This window comes from Sander lucioperca, chromosome 2, assembly GCF_008315115.2.
Source record: "Sander lucioperca isolate FBNREF2018 chromosome 2, SLUC_FBN_1.2, whole genome shotgun sequence".
Classification (NCBI taxonomy): Eukaryota; Metazoa; Chordata; class Actinopteri; order Perciformes; family Percidae; genus Sander; species Sander lucioperca.
Window position 1 is genome coordinate 13,332,755 of NC_050174.1, and position 15,035 is coordinate 13,347,789.

General features: G+C 41.6%; 1 protein-coding gene across 12 annotated transcripts in view; it reads left to right on the forward strand.

The window, feature by feature from the left end:
- ank1a (ankyrin 1, erythrocytic a) overlaps positions 1–15,035 on the forward strand; it is a 109,086-nt gene that overhangs the window by 31,668 nt on the left and 62,383 nt on the right. Inside the window, exon 1 of one of the 12 annotated variants that reach the window (XM_035992968.1) lies at positions 6,275–6,367. The exons of the other annotated variants lie outside the window; for them this stretch is intronic. Coding sequence (XP_035848861.1) covers positions 6,290–6,367 — 78 coding nt within the window. The 5' untranslated portion in view covers positions 6,275–6,289. Of the gene's footprint in view, positions 1–6,274; positions 6,368–15,035 lie in introns of those variants that run through there. 12 annotated transcript variants of the gene reach the window in all.

Below are 15,035 nucleotides of genomic sequence, written 5' to 3' on the forward strand. Positions count from 1 at the left end.
CTCTGAAACAGACGTTACAGGCAACAGAAACATTGCTGCACGTGACGCTAGTTAACACTATACTCGACAGCAGCTAACGTTAGCCTACTGCTAGCTAGTAGCTGGATTAAACACGGTTACAATGCTGACAGCTAGGATTCCCACACCGGCATGTAACAACCTGCAGCTGTTGTTGTCGGAAAAACACAGACTGTGCATTCAGTGAAACTGGTAATTTACAGCCTCGTGGTGCATTCAAAGTTGTTAAATTCAAATGTGTGACTAGATTAAATATATAATAAACAAATACAAATCTTAAAATCAATTTCATAAAGTCACTTTCTTTGCATTCATTTGATTCCCAATCAACACTGGTAAGAATTGCTTTCCATTGTTTATATGTACTTAAAAACAGTTCTGAAATGCAAAATAATAGAATTTTAATCATGTGATAAAACATGCGATTAATCGCGATTAACTATAGAAATTCAACGATTAATCGAGATTAAGAAAATGTAATCGTTTGCCAGCCCTACTTCTAAGCCATTGTCAAATGAGTTGCTACAAAGCTAATTAAGACGATCAGCTCCACACAGCTCTCTCTGTATTTCTCAGTATGGCTATGTTCAGAAGATTGTGTCGTCCAGTGACTTTCCCGCGCAGAAGCTCGAGTGAAGATAATGACCTCTTCTGAAGAGTCCATCATGTTTTTTTAATCCTCTGTGTCCTCCTTGGCTACTAGCAACTGCGTGGAGGAGGGGTGGGGGTGCGCAAACACAGAAGGCTTGTATCATGTGGACGCGCCGACAGTTTTGTTGTCATTACTTAGAATTTCTCATGGGGCGACAGAAACTACGCACTATAGCTTTAATATCTACATTTACATCTATTTCTGGATGTCTGAAATGTATTTTAATTTCATTTATCTGTACATTTTTATTGTTAAGTATTTTCACCATGTTTTTAGTGTATGTCCAGTGTTAATTTATTAGGTTTATTTTTATGTTCCACGTCTTTTTTTACATGCATAGTATCCTTGAACGTTAGCCTCTGTTATTGTGTAATGTGTCTCCCTATTGAGCAGAGGAATATGGTTAAGTGTGAAATTCTGGCTCGTGTTTGCAGCAAGCCATTCTGTTGCGTCAAAATCACTTCTATTTGGCTTTAACAGTTTTCATTTTAAGGCTAGGCATACTTGTGTGTCATTTTAAGTTGTCTGCCAATGTGACATCATGACTTCGCATAAACATACACGCCGCTTTCCTAAAGCCAAGTGGCGTGTTATCGCGAAGCTACGTGTTATCGCGAGGCTATGGTTGGTTTTAACGTCACACGCGGGGGAAAAGAAAAACCGGTTGGGATTAGGAAAATAAGAACTGGGTTGGGTTTAGGAAAAGAAAAACGTGGTAAGGAAACAACACACGCGGAAAACGAAGGAAACATCACACGCAGGACGCGATCCCCGCTCTCCTGTGTGAAAGTCCTGTGTTTGACCCATCCACCACCCTGACCAACCTCCCTACGTGGATTTTCGCCCTTTCATACTACTCGCTACGGCGTCAATTCACACGCAAACGCAAGATAATGTAAGTCAATGGAGGACATACGGCGTTGATAAACACGCTGAAAAGCGAGTGTGCGTCTTCATAACACGCCAATAACGGCATACCCATTGGCGTGTCATACATGACCACTTCATGAGATCAGTTTGTGTCTGCAGACACATCAACAAGGCTGCACTCAATAATCTTTCACTTTTATGCACATTATTTTCTCTAAACTTTGCCAAACTTAATAATATAAGACAGAGACAGACAAACTTTGTTTACTGGAAAGTTTGTCAAATGCATTAACCAACCTCAAGGTTAACAATCTCAAGCAGTTTTCTTCTTCTGAGTAGTTTAAGAATTTCTTTTAAAAGTATTATTAAATAATGAGAAAGTTATGTAAGCTGTGTCTTCAGCACATGGCATTTGTTCTCACCCAGATTTATGTGGCATCACTGCCCTCTTCATCTAAATATGCAAATGGAAACTGATGATGATGCAAAATTAAATAAGGTGTGAAAAATATATTTTAAGTTCAGTATATTCTGTGTGGCTGTGAGTAAGTATGCATATGTGTACTTTTACCCAATGTATGGCTCCACTCTGTCATCCAGACATCTGTTTCCCACAATAGGAAGATTAATGAAAAATATTAAAAAAAAAAGCTGAATAGGCAGATATTACAGCAGGGATGAGTGTGAACAATAGTTGGAAAGAGAAGTATATGAAGATGAATGTGGTGACAGAAATGTCCTCTGAGACCAGACCAGACATTTGCTCTGAAATTTGCCTTAAAAAACTGAAATTGTGTTTAAAAGATGTGATGTGGAATATCCGGTTTAATGAATTTTAGATGATGGACTGATAACAGAGAACAGATGAAGGATGAGCTGTTCTTAGCTCCCTCTTCTGGCCGGAGCAGGGTCGAATCTCATTTACATTCAACTGACTGGTCAGCATCTGAGCAGGTTGACAGCACAGCATCATGCAACTGACAGTTGGTTCAAAGATCATCCACAAGACACCATGTCCTGAAGAGAGTCAGAGGGGGGAGGACAGGTGCTGTGAAGGACCTGGCACTGCTCTTCCTTCACAAGGAATCGGTCGGATTGTGTTTATCCAATGCACACAGATTCTGTCTTTATCCAACACATACAGAGTCGCACATTGCCCCAGATACCAGTCGAGCGTGCAGAACACATACAAGCTGTGTTCACACCCGCCTCTCCCTCTGATCCAGTGCAGCAATTCAACGCTGTTCTGCAATACTGTGACGCAAAGTAATCAATTATTCATTAAGGATTTCTGCACTTGTTCAGTCATGAGCTTGATAGACAGATATGGAATTCAAGGGGGTAGAGGTTAAAGATTCATACAATTTTCTAAAAACTGCCAATGAAACTATTTAGTTAATTACTCTATAAAAACTATTAATGCTATTGATTGTACTATTATCCTTATGTTTCTGTTATTCTTAACCTTAGATTAGTATAGATAGATAATGGTGCAACATATGATCCAGACCATCTGATTTATTTAACATGTTGAAAACCTCTGACTCGCTGCCAATAAAGCCTCACTATCTCTCTGCGCCTGCCTCATAAACCCAATACATGGCTCCATCTTCTCTACACAGATAACTTTGGTGGCTCCTATAAATAACCGCATCCGCACATTATATTATGTGAAACTCAACAATAAGGGGTTTCATTAAATACATTTACATTTATTCATTATGCAGACGCTTTTGTCCAAAGCAATGTACAATGAGGTACAATCTAAGTCTTTGAGAATAAGTACCTCAATACTCAAACACAATTGCCCCAAGGCTTGCAGGGGTGTGAAGTGGCATACAGTACAAGCACCGAGCAAATCACAATTTCTTTTTTTGAGAAAGAGCGAAATACGAAACAGGTGAGCAAATGGGTAGGTAGGTCTTCAAGTGAGTCTTTAAGACAGAGTTTGGATTGAGGTTTCCTGCCTTGCACTGGCAGTAGGACTAGTCGTTATTCATTTGCAAATCATAGTGACCTAGAAGACTCATAAACCTGAATGAAGGAATTCAGGTAGCTGGGTGCTGTGCTAGTGGCTACTCTGTAGGCGAGCATTAGTGACTTGAACTTGCAATGCAGGCATCAACAGGATGCCAGCTTGTCTTTGGCTGATTGAAGACCAGGCATGCTCCATTTGCAGAGGTTTTACGGAGTATGCTGGCAGCCCTGTTAGAAGGGCGGTACAGAGTCAAGGGCGAGAGGTGACCGGTGCCTTTACAAGGAGTTGAGCTGCATACTCGGTCACAAAGGACCTGATCTTTCTGATGTTATATAGTGTGAAGCAACACCATCAAGTGACAGATGCAACATGCTCAGTGAAAGTCAGTTTGTCATCGATTTCGAGTAGACTTTGTTGGTGAGTGCGAAGTGGGGCTGAGCTGGATACTAATGTTGTGCTGAACAGGACTGGCTGGGATCAACAGGAGCTAAGTCTAAGAGAGATTGAGTTGAAGGTGGCGTTCCATCACCCATTTTGAGATATAATTTATGCGGGCTGAGATCTGTGCTGAGACAGTCTGATGGGAAGGACAAATGGGTATCATCAGCAGAGCAGTGGTAAGAAAAACCGTGTGAGCAGATAATCAGACCAAGGGAGATGGTGCATATTGGCGAGAGTAGGGGACCAAGCACAAATCCGTGCGGTATCCCAGTGGAAAGTAACGCTTGGGCTCTTCTTTGCCACGCTACTTTGAATGATCACTCTGTGAGGTGGGACTCAAACCAGAGTAGTGCTGTACCAGAGATGCCTGGTAGATTTTTTTGAGAGATGAAGTCTGAGATTTGGGTGAAATCTTCACGCTCTAGAACCTTGAATAGGAAAGGTTTTAACCTTAGGAAAGGCCTGTAGTTTTCAACTTGAGATGGATTTGGGGTTAGCTTATCCTCACTGGGAGGGAGAATTGCAGTCAATGGCACACCCTTAAAGTAAATGTTACAGTGAACGTACCCTGATTTCCAAGCTGGCTGCTGCTTGTTTAAGGACAAAAATTAAATAGTCATCAAGCAGATATTTGAAGACAGAAAGAGATTTGGAGGGTAATTTGCTCTCTTAATAAGTGCAGAAACACTTTTGTCATGAGAGGAAAAATAACAAGAGAGGGAGGATGTCTTAGGGAACCCCCTTGGCCAAGGATTGGTATCCAAGGAGGACCTCTGCAGAGCTCATCAATATGGACACGAGGCTGATTGATAGTGCGGGGAGTGCTGTGCAATGAAAGGGACTATCAGAGTTTTAGACATATTTTATAGATTGATGCTGCCGCTGAGAGTAGCAAAGGATCCAGGTGTATTAAGCAGGAGCAAGACGACACAAATAAATACCGACAGTGAATGTGTGTGCCTGATTGGATGAGCATTTGCCTTCTGCAGTCTGATTTTAGTGCAGGGCTTAAAAGTGTATTTGTGTGTGTACTGTCATAGTGAAGACACAGATTGGGGGAGGCAGGTCTGGCACTGTGTGGTCCACAGCACTGCAGGGTCATGAATGATTTAATGGCAGGAGAGGTGAGCTCTGTCCTCTAGCGCTCAAGATGCACACATGACTGAACAGAGTGTTCGATGTATCGATATTCTGAATAAACCGGATTTCTTAGGGTGATATTTATGATGTGTGTTTATATGATAGACTGTATATAAAACTAGGTTTATACGTATGTAGCTCCACAAATGGCACTGCTGCTGCGTTTTGCTGCAGTTTACTGTATCAAAAAAGAGTACAATCCTACAATCCTGTGTCGATGTTAACCTTGCACATTTTCAGTGTAGACTTATGTAAGTTTCAAATACAGAAGAGGAGGTGGAGGATTTGCAGGCCCACTTTCTTAAGTATATGTTACAGAAATACTCTTTTTATATCAATATTGTCCTTTACAGTACAAAACCACACATTGTATCGTTCTTGTACCGTATGATGGTTTTGTGAGAATAGTTTCATATTTCACTGTGTGTTGTAATACTGCTCCAACATATCGCATTATAGCCAGGCTATTGTTGGACTGCAGTGAGCATGGTCATATACATTCATATAGACAGCTTTATTCATGTGAAAGGTCACATGTCATGTGTGAGATCAATTCAGCCTCTCTTATTTATTTTTTAATATCTCTCTAAACAGTTGTTTTTCAGTGATACAGCTTTGATAGGTCATAGCAACAATAAGACGTGGTACGAAATGCAAATCCAAATGGTACCACATTACCATACCATACCATTTAACTTTGAGGGATTGAAAAATATATACATGTCTGAATTAACCGGACAACACTGTAGACACAGAGGAATAGCTTTGGCTACACAGGCAATACTCATAGGATTAACATATGCAGAGCATTTTTGTGTACATGCCCTCTACATCACACAGACAACAGGGCTATTGAAAGATGAAGGACACCTTTGTCAGAGCTGAAGAGTACCAGTGTGAGAACACATGTCCGGCATCACTGGCAGAAGGACGCGTTTGAAAGAGATTAATAACATTGAGCATGACAGAGCGGGCATTTGAATATGAGAAAGAAATAAACACAAAGACAGAGGGACTGGGGAAAGGTATGTGTGTTGGTAGCAGATTGGGTCGGTGGGTGTCTAGCTTGGCACTTCCTTGGCTGTTCATCCCTCTTTCATGCTCCATTTAATCAAAACAAAAGCCAATGTGCTGTCTAAGGTTGGAACTATTTTGAGGCATTGCTTCTGGTTATAGACTTTATTTTTTACATGCTGATAAGGCCATTTTTGAGGCCGTTGTATACATTCAGCACTCCTGAAGCAGAGTGTGTCCCCTCATCCTTTCAGGTAAGAATAGTGCAGTAAACATTTTTACACAATAGGATGTCCTTCATTGTACTACACTATTGCAAAACTGAACATTCATATAATTTCACATTTATTTGTATTGAATTTCAAAGGGTTGAGATGCAGCTGCTTGAGTAATGTGACTTTATTCTGTTTCTTCATTGAATGGGACACTTGCTTTGATTATTGCACATAAGTGATGTTTGTTTTGCTCTCTCAGATGTTTCTGTGCTGTTTTCAGAGCTTGACCTGCCCTCCGTCAAATTACTGAACAAATTGTTAATTTGACGGTCCTTCTTACTTTGATCCAGAATATTCGTACTCAGTAGCCCACCTCTCACTGATGATTATTTATTCTCAATTTTCCAAAGTCTTTTCCCACACATTGTGCCTCCCAGTACAAACATGTTCCTTCAGTGGGGCCAACAGTGTATCACCTTTTCACTTTTCTCCCTCTTGACCCCTCTCATCGTGTACAGCTTTAGTTACAATGTTAGCACTCATCAGATCCAAACTTTCCACTCTCCTCTTTCTTTTGTACTTCTTTTCTTTATTTTTATCCAGCTTTCTAGTTTTGAAGATGCTCACATTTCTTTACCTCTCTTCTGCTTTTCCCTCTTTATAGTCCTTGAACTGACCCCCAGCCTCCCCATGTGTGCTTCTTTATATGTTCTCAGCTTTGACAACCCTCTTGAGCCACTCTCACCCATCAAATCCCAACTCAAGTGCTCTCTTCCTGTTTGGGAGGGCTTTTTTGAGGGTCAGGGACTTCTCTGCGGTTGGTATGTGTCTCATTTAGAGGGGGGAACACAGGCTTTGTGAGAACAGAAGTGTGTTTTTCTCAGGCCACAGGTGTGCAGCAATGGGTTGTTCCTCTTGTATGTACTGCCTCTTGCTCGAATAATAGACAAGGAAAGTTAATTTAAGCCCTATTCTCACAGGACTAGTATTACCTGGGGACCTCCTAGTAATTTGTAATAATTATGGTCATCTGTGATCTTAATCCTGTGCGAGTCTGCCATGTCAAGTTTGTAAGGTTTTACCCCATTTCACAGTCTGTAATGTACCACAAAGGGCAGGAACTGCGATCTTCGTACAGAGCCCCCACCCCCAAAAAAATGATCTAGTGGGTTTATTGAATCTTTATTTTAAAGTCCACCTGAACTTAGTTGGCATTTTTTTTTCTCAAGGACATGTCCATGCAGGTGTACAGGCAAGATGTCCAAAAAGCCAAAAACTGAGAAACGCACATGGACACTACAGAGACAAAAGAATCAAAACGGTGTTCATAAACTGTGACGCACAGTTTGCCAGAACATTTCATCCACCCAGACTTCAGATCTTCCAGACTGTTGCTCTGACAGCATAAAATGGATGCACTTCATTTATTCAGAAAGTGAACTTCTTCAAAAGAGCACTGTCAGCCAATTAGGTTTCTGTCAGATCATTTATCAACATTTGTTTTTAAACCTACTTTTAGAGCCCATTCACATCTAGAGCCAGCACCATGGATCATATCTGGATATTACAAAGTGACTAAAACTTTGGATTCTAATCACCCCACTGTTTATACCTTGACCTTGGGACTTCTAAAACCAGTTGATTTGAAGACCGCAAGGACCGGTTGTGCTCACGCAGGGTTAAAATCTTGGACAAATACTCCGGAGTCAGGCCATTTAAGGCCTTCAAAACAAAAAATTAAATCTTAAAATCGATTATAAAACGCACAGGGAGTCAATGTAGGGTGTAGAGAACGGGAGTGATGTGTGCACGTCAAGATGTATTCGTCAAAAAGCGAGCAGCAGCATTTTGCACAAGTTGAAGACGTGAGATGGAGGTTTGATTCAAACCAACATAAAGAGCATTACAATAATCCAACCATGAACTAATAAAAGCATGAATCGCCTTTTCTCGATCATGCCTGTTAAGGAAAGGCTTAACTTTAGCCAGGAGACGAAGCTGGGAAAAGACTTTTAACAACATTGCTGATTTGCTTGTTAAATTTCATGTTGCAATCAAAAGTAACCCCCAATTTTCTGACAGCTGGCTTAAGGTATGAAGCCAGAGCTCCCAAACTCAAAGCTTGGCTGTTTGGCGTGCCTGAAGAACTGAAGATGATACACTCAGTTTTAGCTTCGTTCAAGTTAAGAAAGTTTTGTGAAAGCCACAACTCAATATCATTAATACAACTAAGCAGGGAGTCTAGTGCAACACTGTCATTTGGTTTCATAGGCAAATAAATTTACAAATCATCTGCATAACAATGAAAAGACAGGTTGTGCTTTCCTATAATAGCCCCTAAAGGCAACATATATAAGGAAAACAGGATGGGGCCAAGAATTGAACCCTGGGGTACCCCACAAGAGAGAGGAGCAGTAGACGAGAAGTCACCAATCATGACAGAGAAGCTCCTATTTGCCAAATAGGAGCTAAACCATTGAAGTGCCGAGCCTCGGATGCCTACACAATGATCAAGGCGAGAGAAGAGGACTGCGTGGTCCACTGTTTGATGGTAATTTTTGTTTAGTTTTTTAGCTTTAATGCTTTGTCAGGTTTAGAGCTGAAACAATTCATCGATTAGTCGATTGACACAAAATAAATTGAGAACTATTTATTAATCAATTGTTTGTCATTTTGCAAGAAATGATTATCTAACACATTATCTAACAAGTTCCAGTATGTTGATTAGACAAAACAAGCAAAACGTCTCCTTGGATTCTTGGAAACTATGATTTGTACTTTAACTATTTTCCGACCTAAATATTAATCACTTAATTGAGAAAATAATCAATAATAGAAATAATTGTTAGTTACAACCCTACTCAGGTTGCTGTTAAAAGCATTCACATAGATCAAATACTGTAGTGATGCAGCTTTTTTGCAATAGGAGCCCCTTCTCCCGTGCAGAAATGAAAGCTAGCTGTCTTTAATATTTACTGCAGAGGTTTTGACTGCAACGTGTAAAAATGAGCACTGTGGAGATTCTTCTCTGCATTCTTTCCTTTTTTTATTTCCTCTTTTTGCCTTGTTTCATCTGTTGTTAGTTATGGTTGATGTCATTGCATCTTCTCTATCAGTGGGCCTATTCTTCCAAGATAAAGGTTTTCCTCTGGGATGTGCCCTCCTGTCCTCCTTATCTCTTTCTTTCCACACTGTGGTGGGTGTCACTCATCACTGTTCCCCACCAAGCAGGCAAAGATAAAGAGGATGAAGTGGAGGAGGAAGAGAGGGGAAGGGACCTAGTCTCAAGATGGAAATATCAGAGGAGAGAACGAGGACAAGAATTGAAAAGAGGGTATGAGGAGGGTATGATGTCGATGGGGAGGCGAGGAAAGCTTCATAAAAGCAGCTTGACTGTCCACCAACTGAATGAGCCCCACACTGCTGATAAGGACGATGGAAGGAATAATGATGATAGTGGGGGTGCCAATAGGGTGCTATTTTTTTAGATGCATTCATCTCGCCTGCTGTGTATGACTGTGTATTGTATGAGCAAATGAACATTTCTGTGCGTGTGTGCGTGCCTGCGTGCGTGCCATATGCCATTAGTGCTGACTACAGAATCAGGAAAGAGCTGCAGTGAGAAACTCAATGTGCCCTGTTCATGAACACACTGAAAATGGCTTGTGAACAGCTGTGTGTGCATTAGTGATTAAGGTGTCTCAATGCTGTGTGTGTCAATACTGCGGATAGATGGAAGTGTAAAAGGACAGCAGGGCTGTGTGTGTGTGTGTGTGTGTGTGTGTGTGTGTGTGTGTGTGTGTGTGTGTGTGTGTGTGTGTGTGTGTGTGTGAAAGAGAGATATGCAAGATAAATGTGTAAACGTATGTTTTGAGACAAATAGAAGAGAGCTAAATGTACATTATCACCTAACATCTTCTATTTCCTCCCCGTTGGCACTTCCCAATCTCTCCCTCTTTCTCTGACCGTCCCGGGCCGGCGAGGGGCGCCCGTCAGGCCCGTATTAGTCGGGTGTGGCTGCTGGTGGACAACTTGTCTCCCTCGGTGGTTCGCAGGAACCCAGCTTGCCCTCCTCCGCTGTGGTGGGGTACACAGTTGTCTTCCAGAAACCGTGAGCCTCCCTTTCCTTCTTGCTTAGGTATCCCGTACCCAGGGGTGTATGGGCCAGGGAGGACAGCTGGCTGTGGATCCCTGGTGCAGGCCAAGCCTACAGCCTGGCCTCGTACTCTGAGAGTACCAGGGGCATGAACCAAAACCAAACCAAATTATAAGTACTTAACATAAAATGTTGTAGTGTACTTATTTTGTTATTTTCATTCTTTAAAAGTCACCAGAATGCAGGAAACAAAGTCCTCCCTATTTTTGAGGTCTGGCGAAGTCTGCCAGCAGAAGGGAGGCAGAGGAGCAGAAGACAGTTGCTAGCTAGGTAGCTAGTCTTTCGTCAGTGGGCCTGGTTTCATCTAAAGTGGGTTGGAAAAACAATAGACGCATCCCAAGCTCTTCCAAGCTTTTTTCCCTAAGTCGCCCCGATTACAACAAGACTGTTACGTCATATTCACGGAAGAAGGATCCGTTTTAGCCGTAACCCTCCTGTGGGGTCCAGCCAAAAAGAAGACAGCTACAATGTTAATGGTGCAAACCTTCACACCAGGCTTGTAGGTGTTACATTAAAGCTCTTCAAATGTAATTTCCTCTCATCACATTTTCAGGATGTAAGAGCCAACTCTGTAGGCTTTTTTAGGGGCTTTCTCGTTTTAAAGGTAGGATTTGACAGGCTTAATGCTTTGTCTCTCACCCTCACAGCTTGCTGGACGGCTCCTGTTTTTGTCCCGTTCCCTCCTGAGAATATTACCCTTCAGATCAATTTCCCCACTGTGAATCTAATCAAGGATACTTGCAATCAAATTTTCTCTTAAGAGCTATGCAGCTATGAGATTTTATTGCCCGTCCACATTATGGCACCGCAGTGTGAACAGTCTTGGGAGAGATTCCAGAGGCTTTGGGTGAGGGTTCACTTCAATAACATTTAAAGTGAATATAATGCTTGGAATATAAAATTCCTTAAATCATGGCAAAGTCTTAATATGATATATGTGTGCTGATGTGTGTGTACACACGTGCAGGTGTGCTTGTAAATTTGTTGTGCATACAGGTGTAAGTGGGAGAAACAGTGACTTACCTCAGCAAAGTGGCTTAATGTAGCAGTGATAGAGGGGGGCATCTGTCTTTCTGTCCCAGGAGGGAGGTGAAGAAGGTCAGAGCACAGCTCTGATATATGACCACCAACTGCTGAGCATACACATATACAGTGTATGCACACATGAACAAACACACACACACACACACAATGCAGCCAAGGGCATCTTTATTATTCTAGCGTGTTATTTTGCATAACCTGCATTAACACATTTTATTGGCCACTTGGGGGCAGCAGAAACATCCTGTAAACACAACATATTATTACTTCATAAAGTTTTTTTTTTTTTTTTTAAGATTATTTTTTGGGGCTTTTCCCTTTATTTAGTGACAGTGGATAGATGTGAAAGGGGGAGAGAGATGGGGGATGACACGCAGCAAAGGGCCGCAGGTCGGATTTGAACCTGGGCCGCTGCAGGACCCAGCCAACATGGGGCGAACGCTCCCACTTGGCGAGCCAGAGGCCGCCCCATTACTTCATAAAGTTTATATGGCAAACGTGTTAGCAAACAATGATGAAGCAACATTAGCATGTCCACCTGATGAATGTAAGTCCAATATTCACTCTCCTTTTATCTGTTTTTAGTCTCCATCTCTGGTTTTTAGAGCTTTTTCTCTGAAAACAGCTGAGAGAGACTGAACCAAAGAAAAAATGTGAATGATTTCAACCTTTTTATGAGTAATTCCTTTTTGAGTAATTTTAAAGGTAAGAACATATTTTTTAACCATTGCATTATTTGCAGCAGATGTATTTATGAGGCATCTTAAAGTACTTCATAACGCATTTATCTCGACATCTATCGTTTGGGAATGTTTTATTACAGGCCAAATGTTAAGCAAAGAGACACTGCATATTGTGTTTCTGTGACCTTAGGCTTTTCAGTGACAAAAAAAAATTACCTCCATCACTCCTCAACGTCTAATCATGTTGGCGTTCAGTTTGAGACGTGATGCTCTGTGTGGCTAGACTACACACTGCATGCTGATTATCAGCGGAGTGCGATATATTCTGTTATGATAGCCGTAACCTGGTTTCGAGACCTAGATGTATTGTCCACACTGATGGCACAGCAGCTGTTCCTGTTGGTTTAGTCTTGGCATGGCTCTTTGGCTACACTTATTAAAGCATGTAACATTCATGCTACACTTGGCAGGGGAGTTCGCTGGAGTGGTTGGTGGTTCCGTCAAAGTGTTGACGCGAGTCTGGGTAATCCACCGGCTGCTCTGCTATGCTTGTGCATGGCTCTGGGCTGCCCCTATACAAAAGAGCAGACATGAAAAGCACCATAATGAGGCACAGGCTGAAAGAAAAGGCATGTCTCTTTCCATTTATATGAGCGAAAAGAAAAGAGCAACATAAAATAATAGAAGACAAGAAAGAATGATGAAAATAAGCCTCACAAATCCAGGATTCTGGCCGCGCTGTCTCTTTGAGTTTATCTTTTTTTCATGCATGTGGTTTATTATGGTAATGAAATGTTGGATAAAAATAGTCTGGCATGGAAGAGCAACGGTTTTCAATGGAAAGAGGAGAAAAATAGGAGGGAGGGGCAGGGGGTGCAGCTTAATGTCATTGATAAAACATAAAGAAATTTAAATTGTCATCTGTCCCTCATACCCTCCATTTCTGTCTTCTTTTTCTTTTCATCTCTTTCTTTTCCAAAGCGTCAGTGCAAACATCACAAGTCCCAGGGCTTCACACAAAACATGAAAACATTGTTCACTCTCTGTCATGTCATAGTTCAACTTCAGAGTGCTCTAACTACAGTAAACATATCATTGAAATTTCATTGTAGCTGCCTGCAATCGTGCCTGCAGTTGGTTTGGAGTTTTTTCTCTTTTATCTGCTTTTTTTTTTTTATATTCCACTTCCAAAGAAAAATCACTGCAGAAGACTAACGTTAACAGGTTTTGCTGCAGACATATAAATGTTTACATTTAGTAAACTGGTGTCAGTAGGCATTTATACCAACGCTCTCGAAAGGTCCTTTTGCTAAAACAGACTCCTCCACTTGCCGCCTCGACAATCTCCCGATAAGTATTCTCTGAGGAAGACAAAAAAGGGTACAAACTGAGCGGAAGATCAGAAGAGGTTGTACTTTCTCTCCACTGCAGAGAACATCAAAGCGCTGTCCTCTGCGGGCTGTGATGTTAATCTTTCTGCTTTAATGACCTCTGACCTCCACAGGCTCAGAGCAGAGGGTGGAACACCTTATACTGCATAATGAAATCCAATGCAGTAGGCCTGACATAATTCAGAAGTCTGTTATTGTAATTTTCAGTCAGTGATGGAGAGGGTCTACTATTCCTCTTTACCAATGCAGTTGTTTGTCTTACTTAAAATAATTTGTGTAGCTGCCTTTGTAATTGCGGCCCTGTGAATCACAATTACAAAACAAATCTTCAAAGGGAGCAAGTGTCAGCTTTAACAGCAGCCAGACGGTCATTTTTGAAAGTGTTTTTAAGAGGGCAGATTACACATCCAGCAGATACATAGCAACATAAGGATTCATTTGGAGTCACGTTTGTATCCATGTGGCAAATTAGGGTACATTTTTCACTTTTCTCTCAGCTTTTGGCCTCAACGGACTTCAGAAGGAAATATCCGTCTCTTCTGCGGCTGAATGAACTGTGTTCACCGGTTAACGTAGTCATTAACTTTTTCTGTCTGCCGTTTGGTGCTGAGCAGGTATGTACTCTACAGTGGGTTTTTAAAGCTGGTGTGCTGAAAACGGCTGCCTGGTGCATCTAGAAAATACAGAGTGAACCAAAAAAAAGTAAAATGTGTTCTGGAAAACGGAAACAATGAGCTGCAGTTAGGTGATAATTGCCTGTCACCATGACCTCTTGTGATGTAACCCTTTTCCCATAGGCATAGTCATTTGAACCATTGTTGATATACATGCACTGATATTAGCTGGTTTAACAACGCTACAAACTACAGCCTAAAATGTCCAAGAAAAAACACCTCTCACCCCCTGTATGTGCCTCTGAGGCATCCTTACTGCCAGTGTACTGAAGGGCCTCCCATTGTACACAGAGTCAGAGTGGACACTTAAGGATGAATAGCGTGACTCTGCTAATGTCCAAGCGTGCACTGAACAGGTAGAGAGTGAACGTGTGCCCAGATGGAGAGTTAGACAGGTGATGGGTCAAGGTGACTGCAGCATCCTTCCCTTTCATCCCACCTGGTGGGTTCCACCTGTGCCCCTACAGAAACCACCTCTCCTCTGCTGATTGAGCTCAGACTGGTTGTTGCAAGCTCTATGACATGCATTATTTATCAGATTTGCATAGCTCTCCTGCTCATTCTTACTCTGTTGTTTCTTAACTCTCACGTTTGGAAGTCTCCTCTTGTAACTGTATATCCACTTATTTACGCCTGCTTACATGTAAAAACTTTAACCCAAATGTTTCAAGCAGTGATGTTTTATTTGTTTTTTCGGGGGGTTAAAGGATGTCTTTCTTTTTAATCCAGCAGTGTTAAGTTGTTCCATAATAGTGTGACATA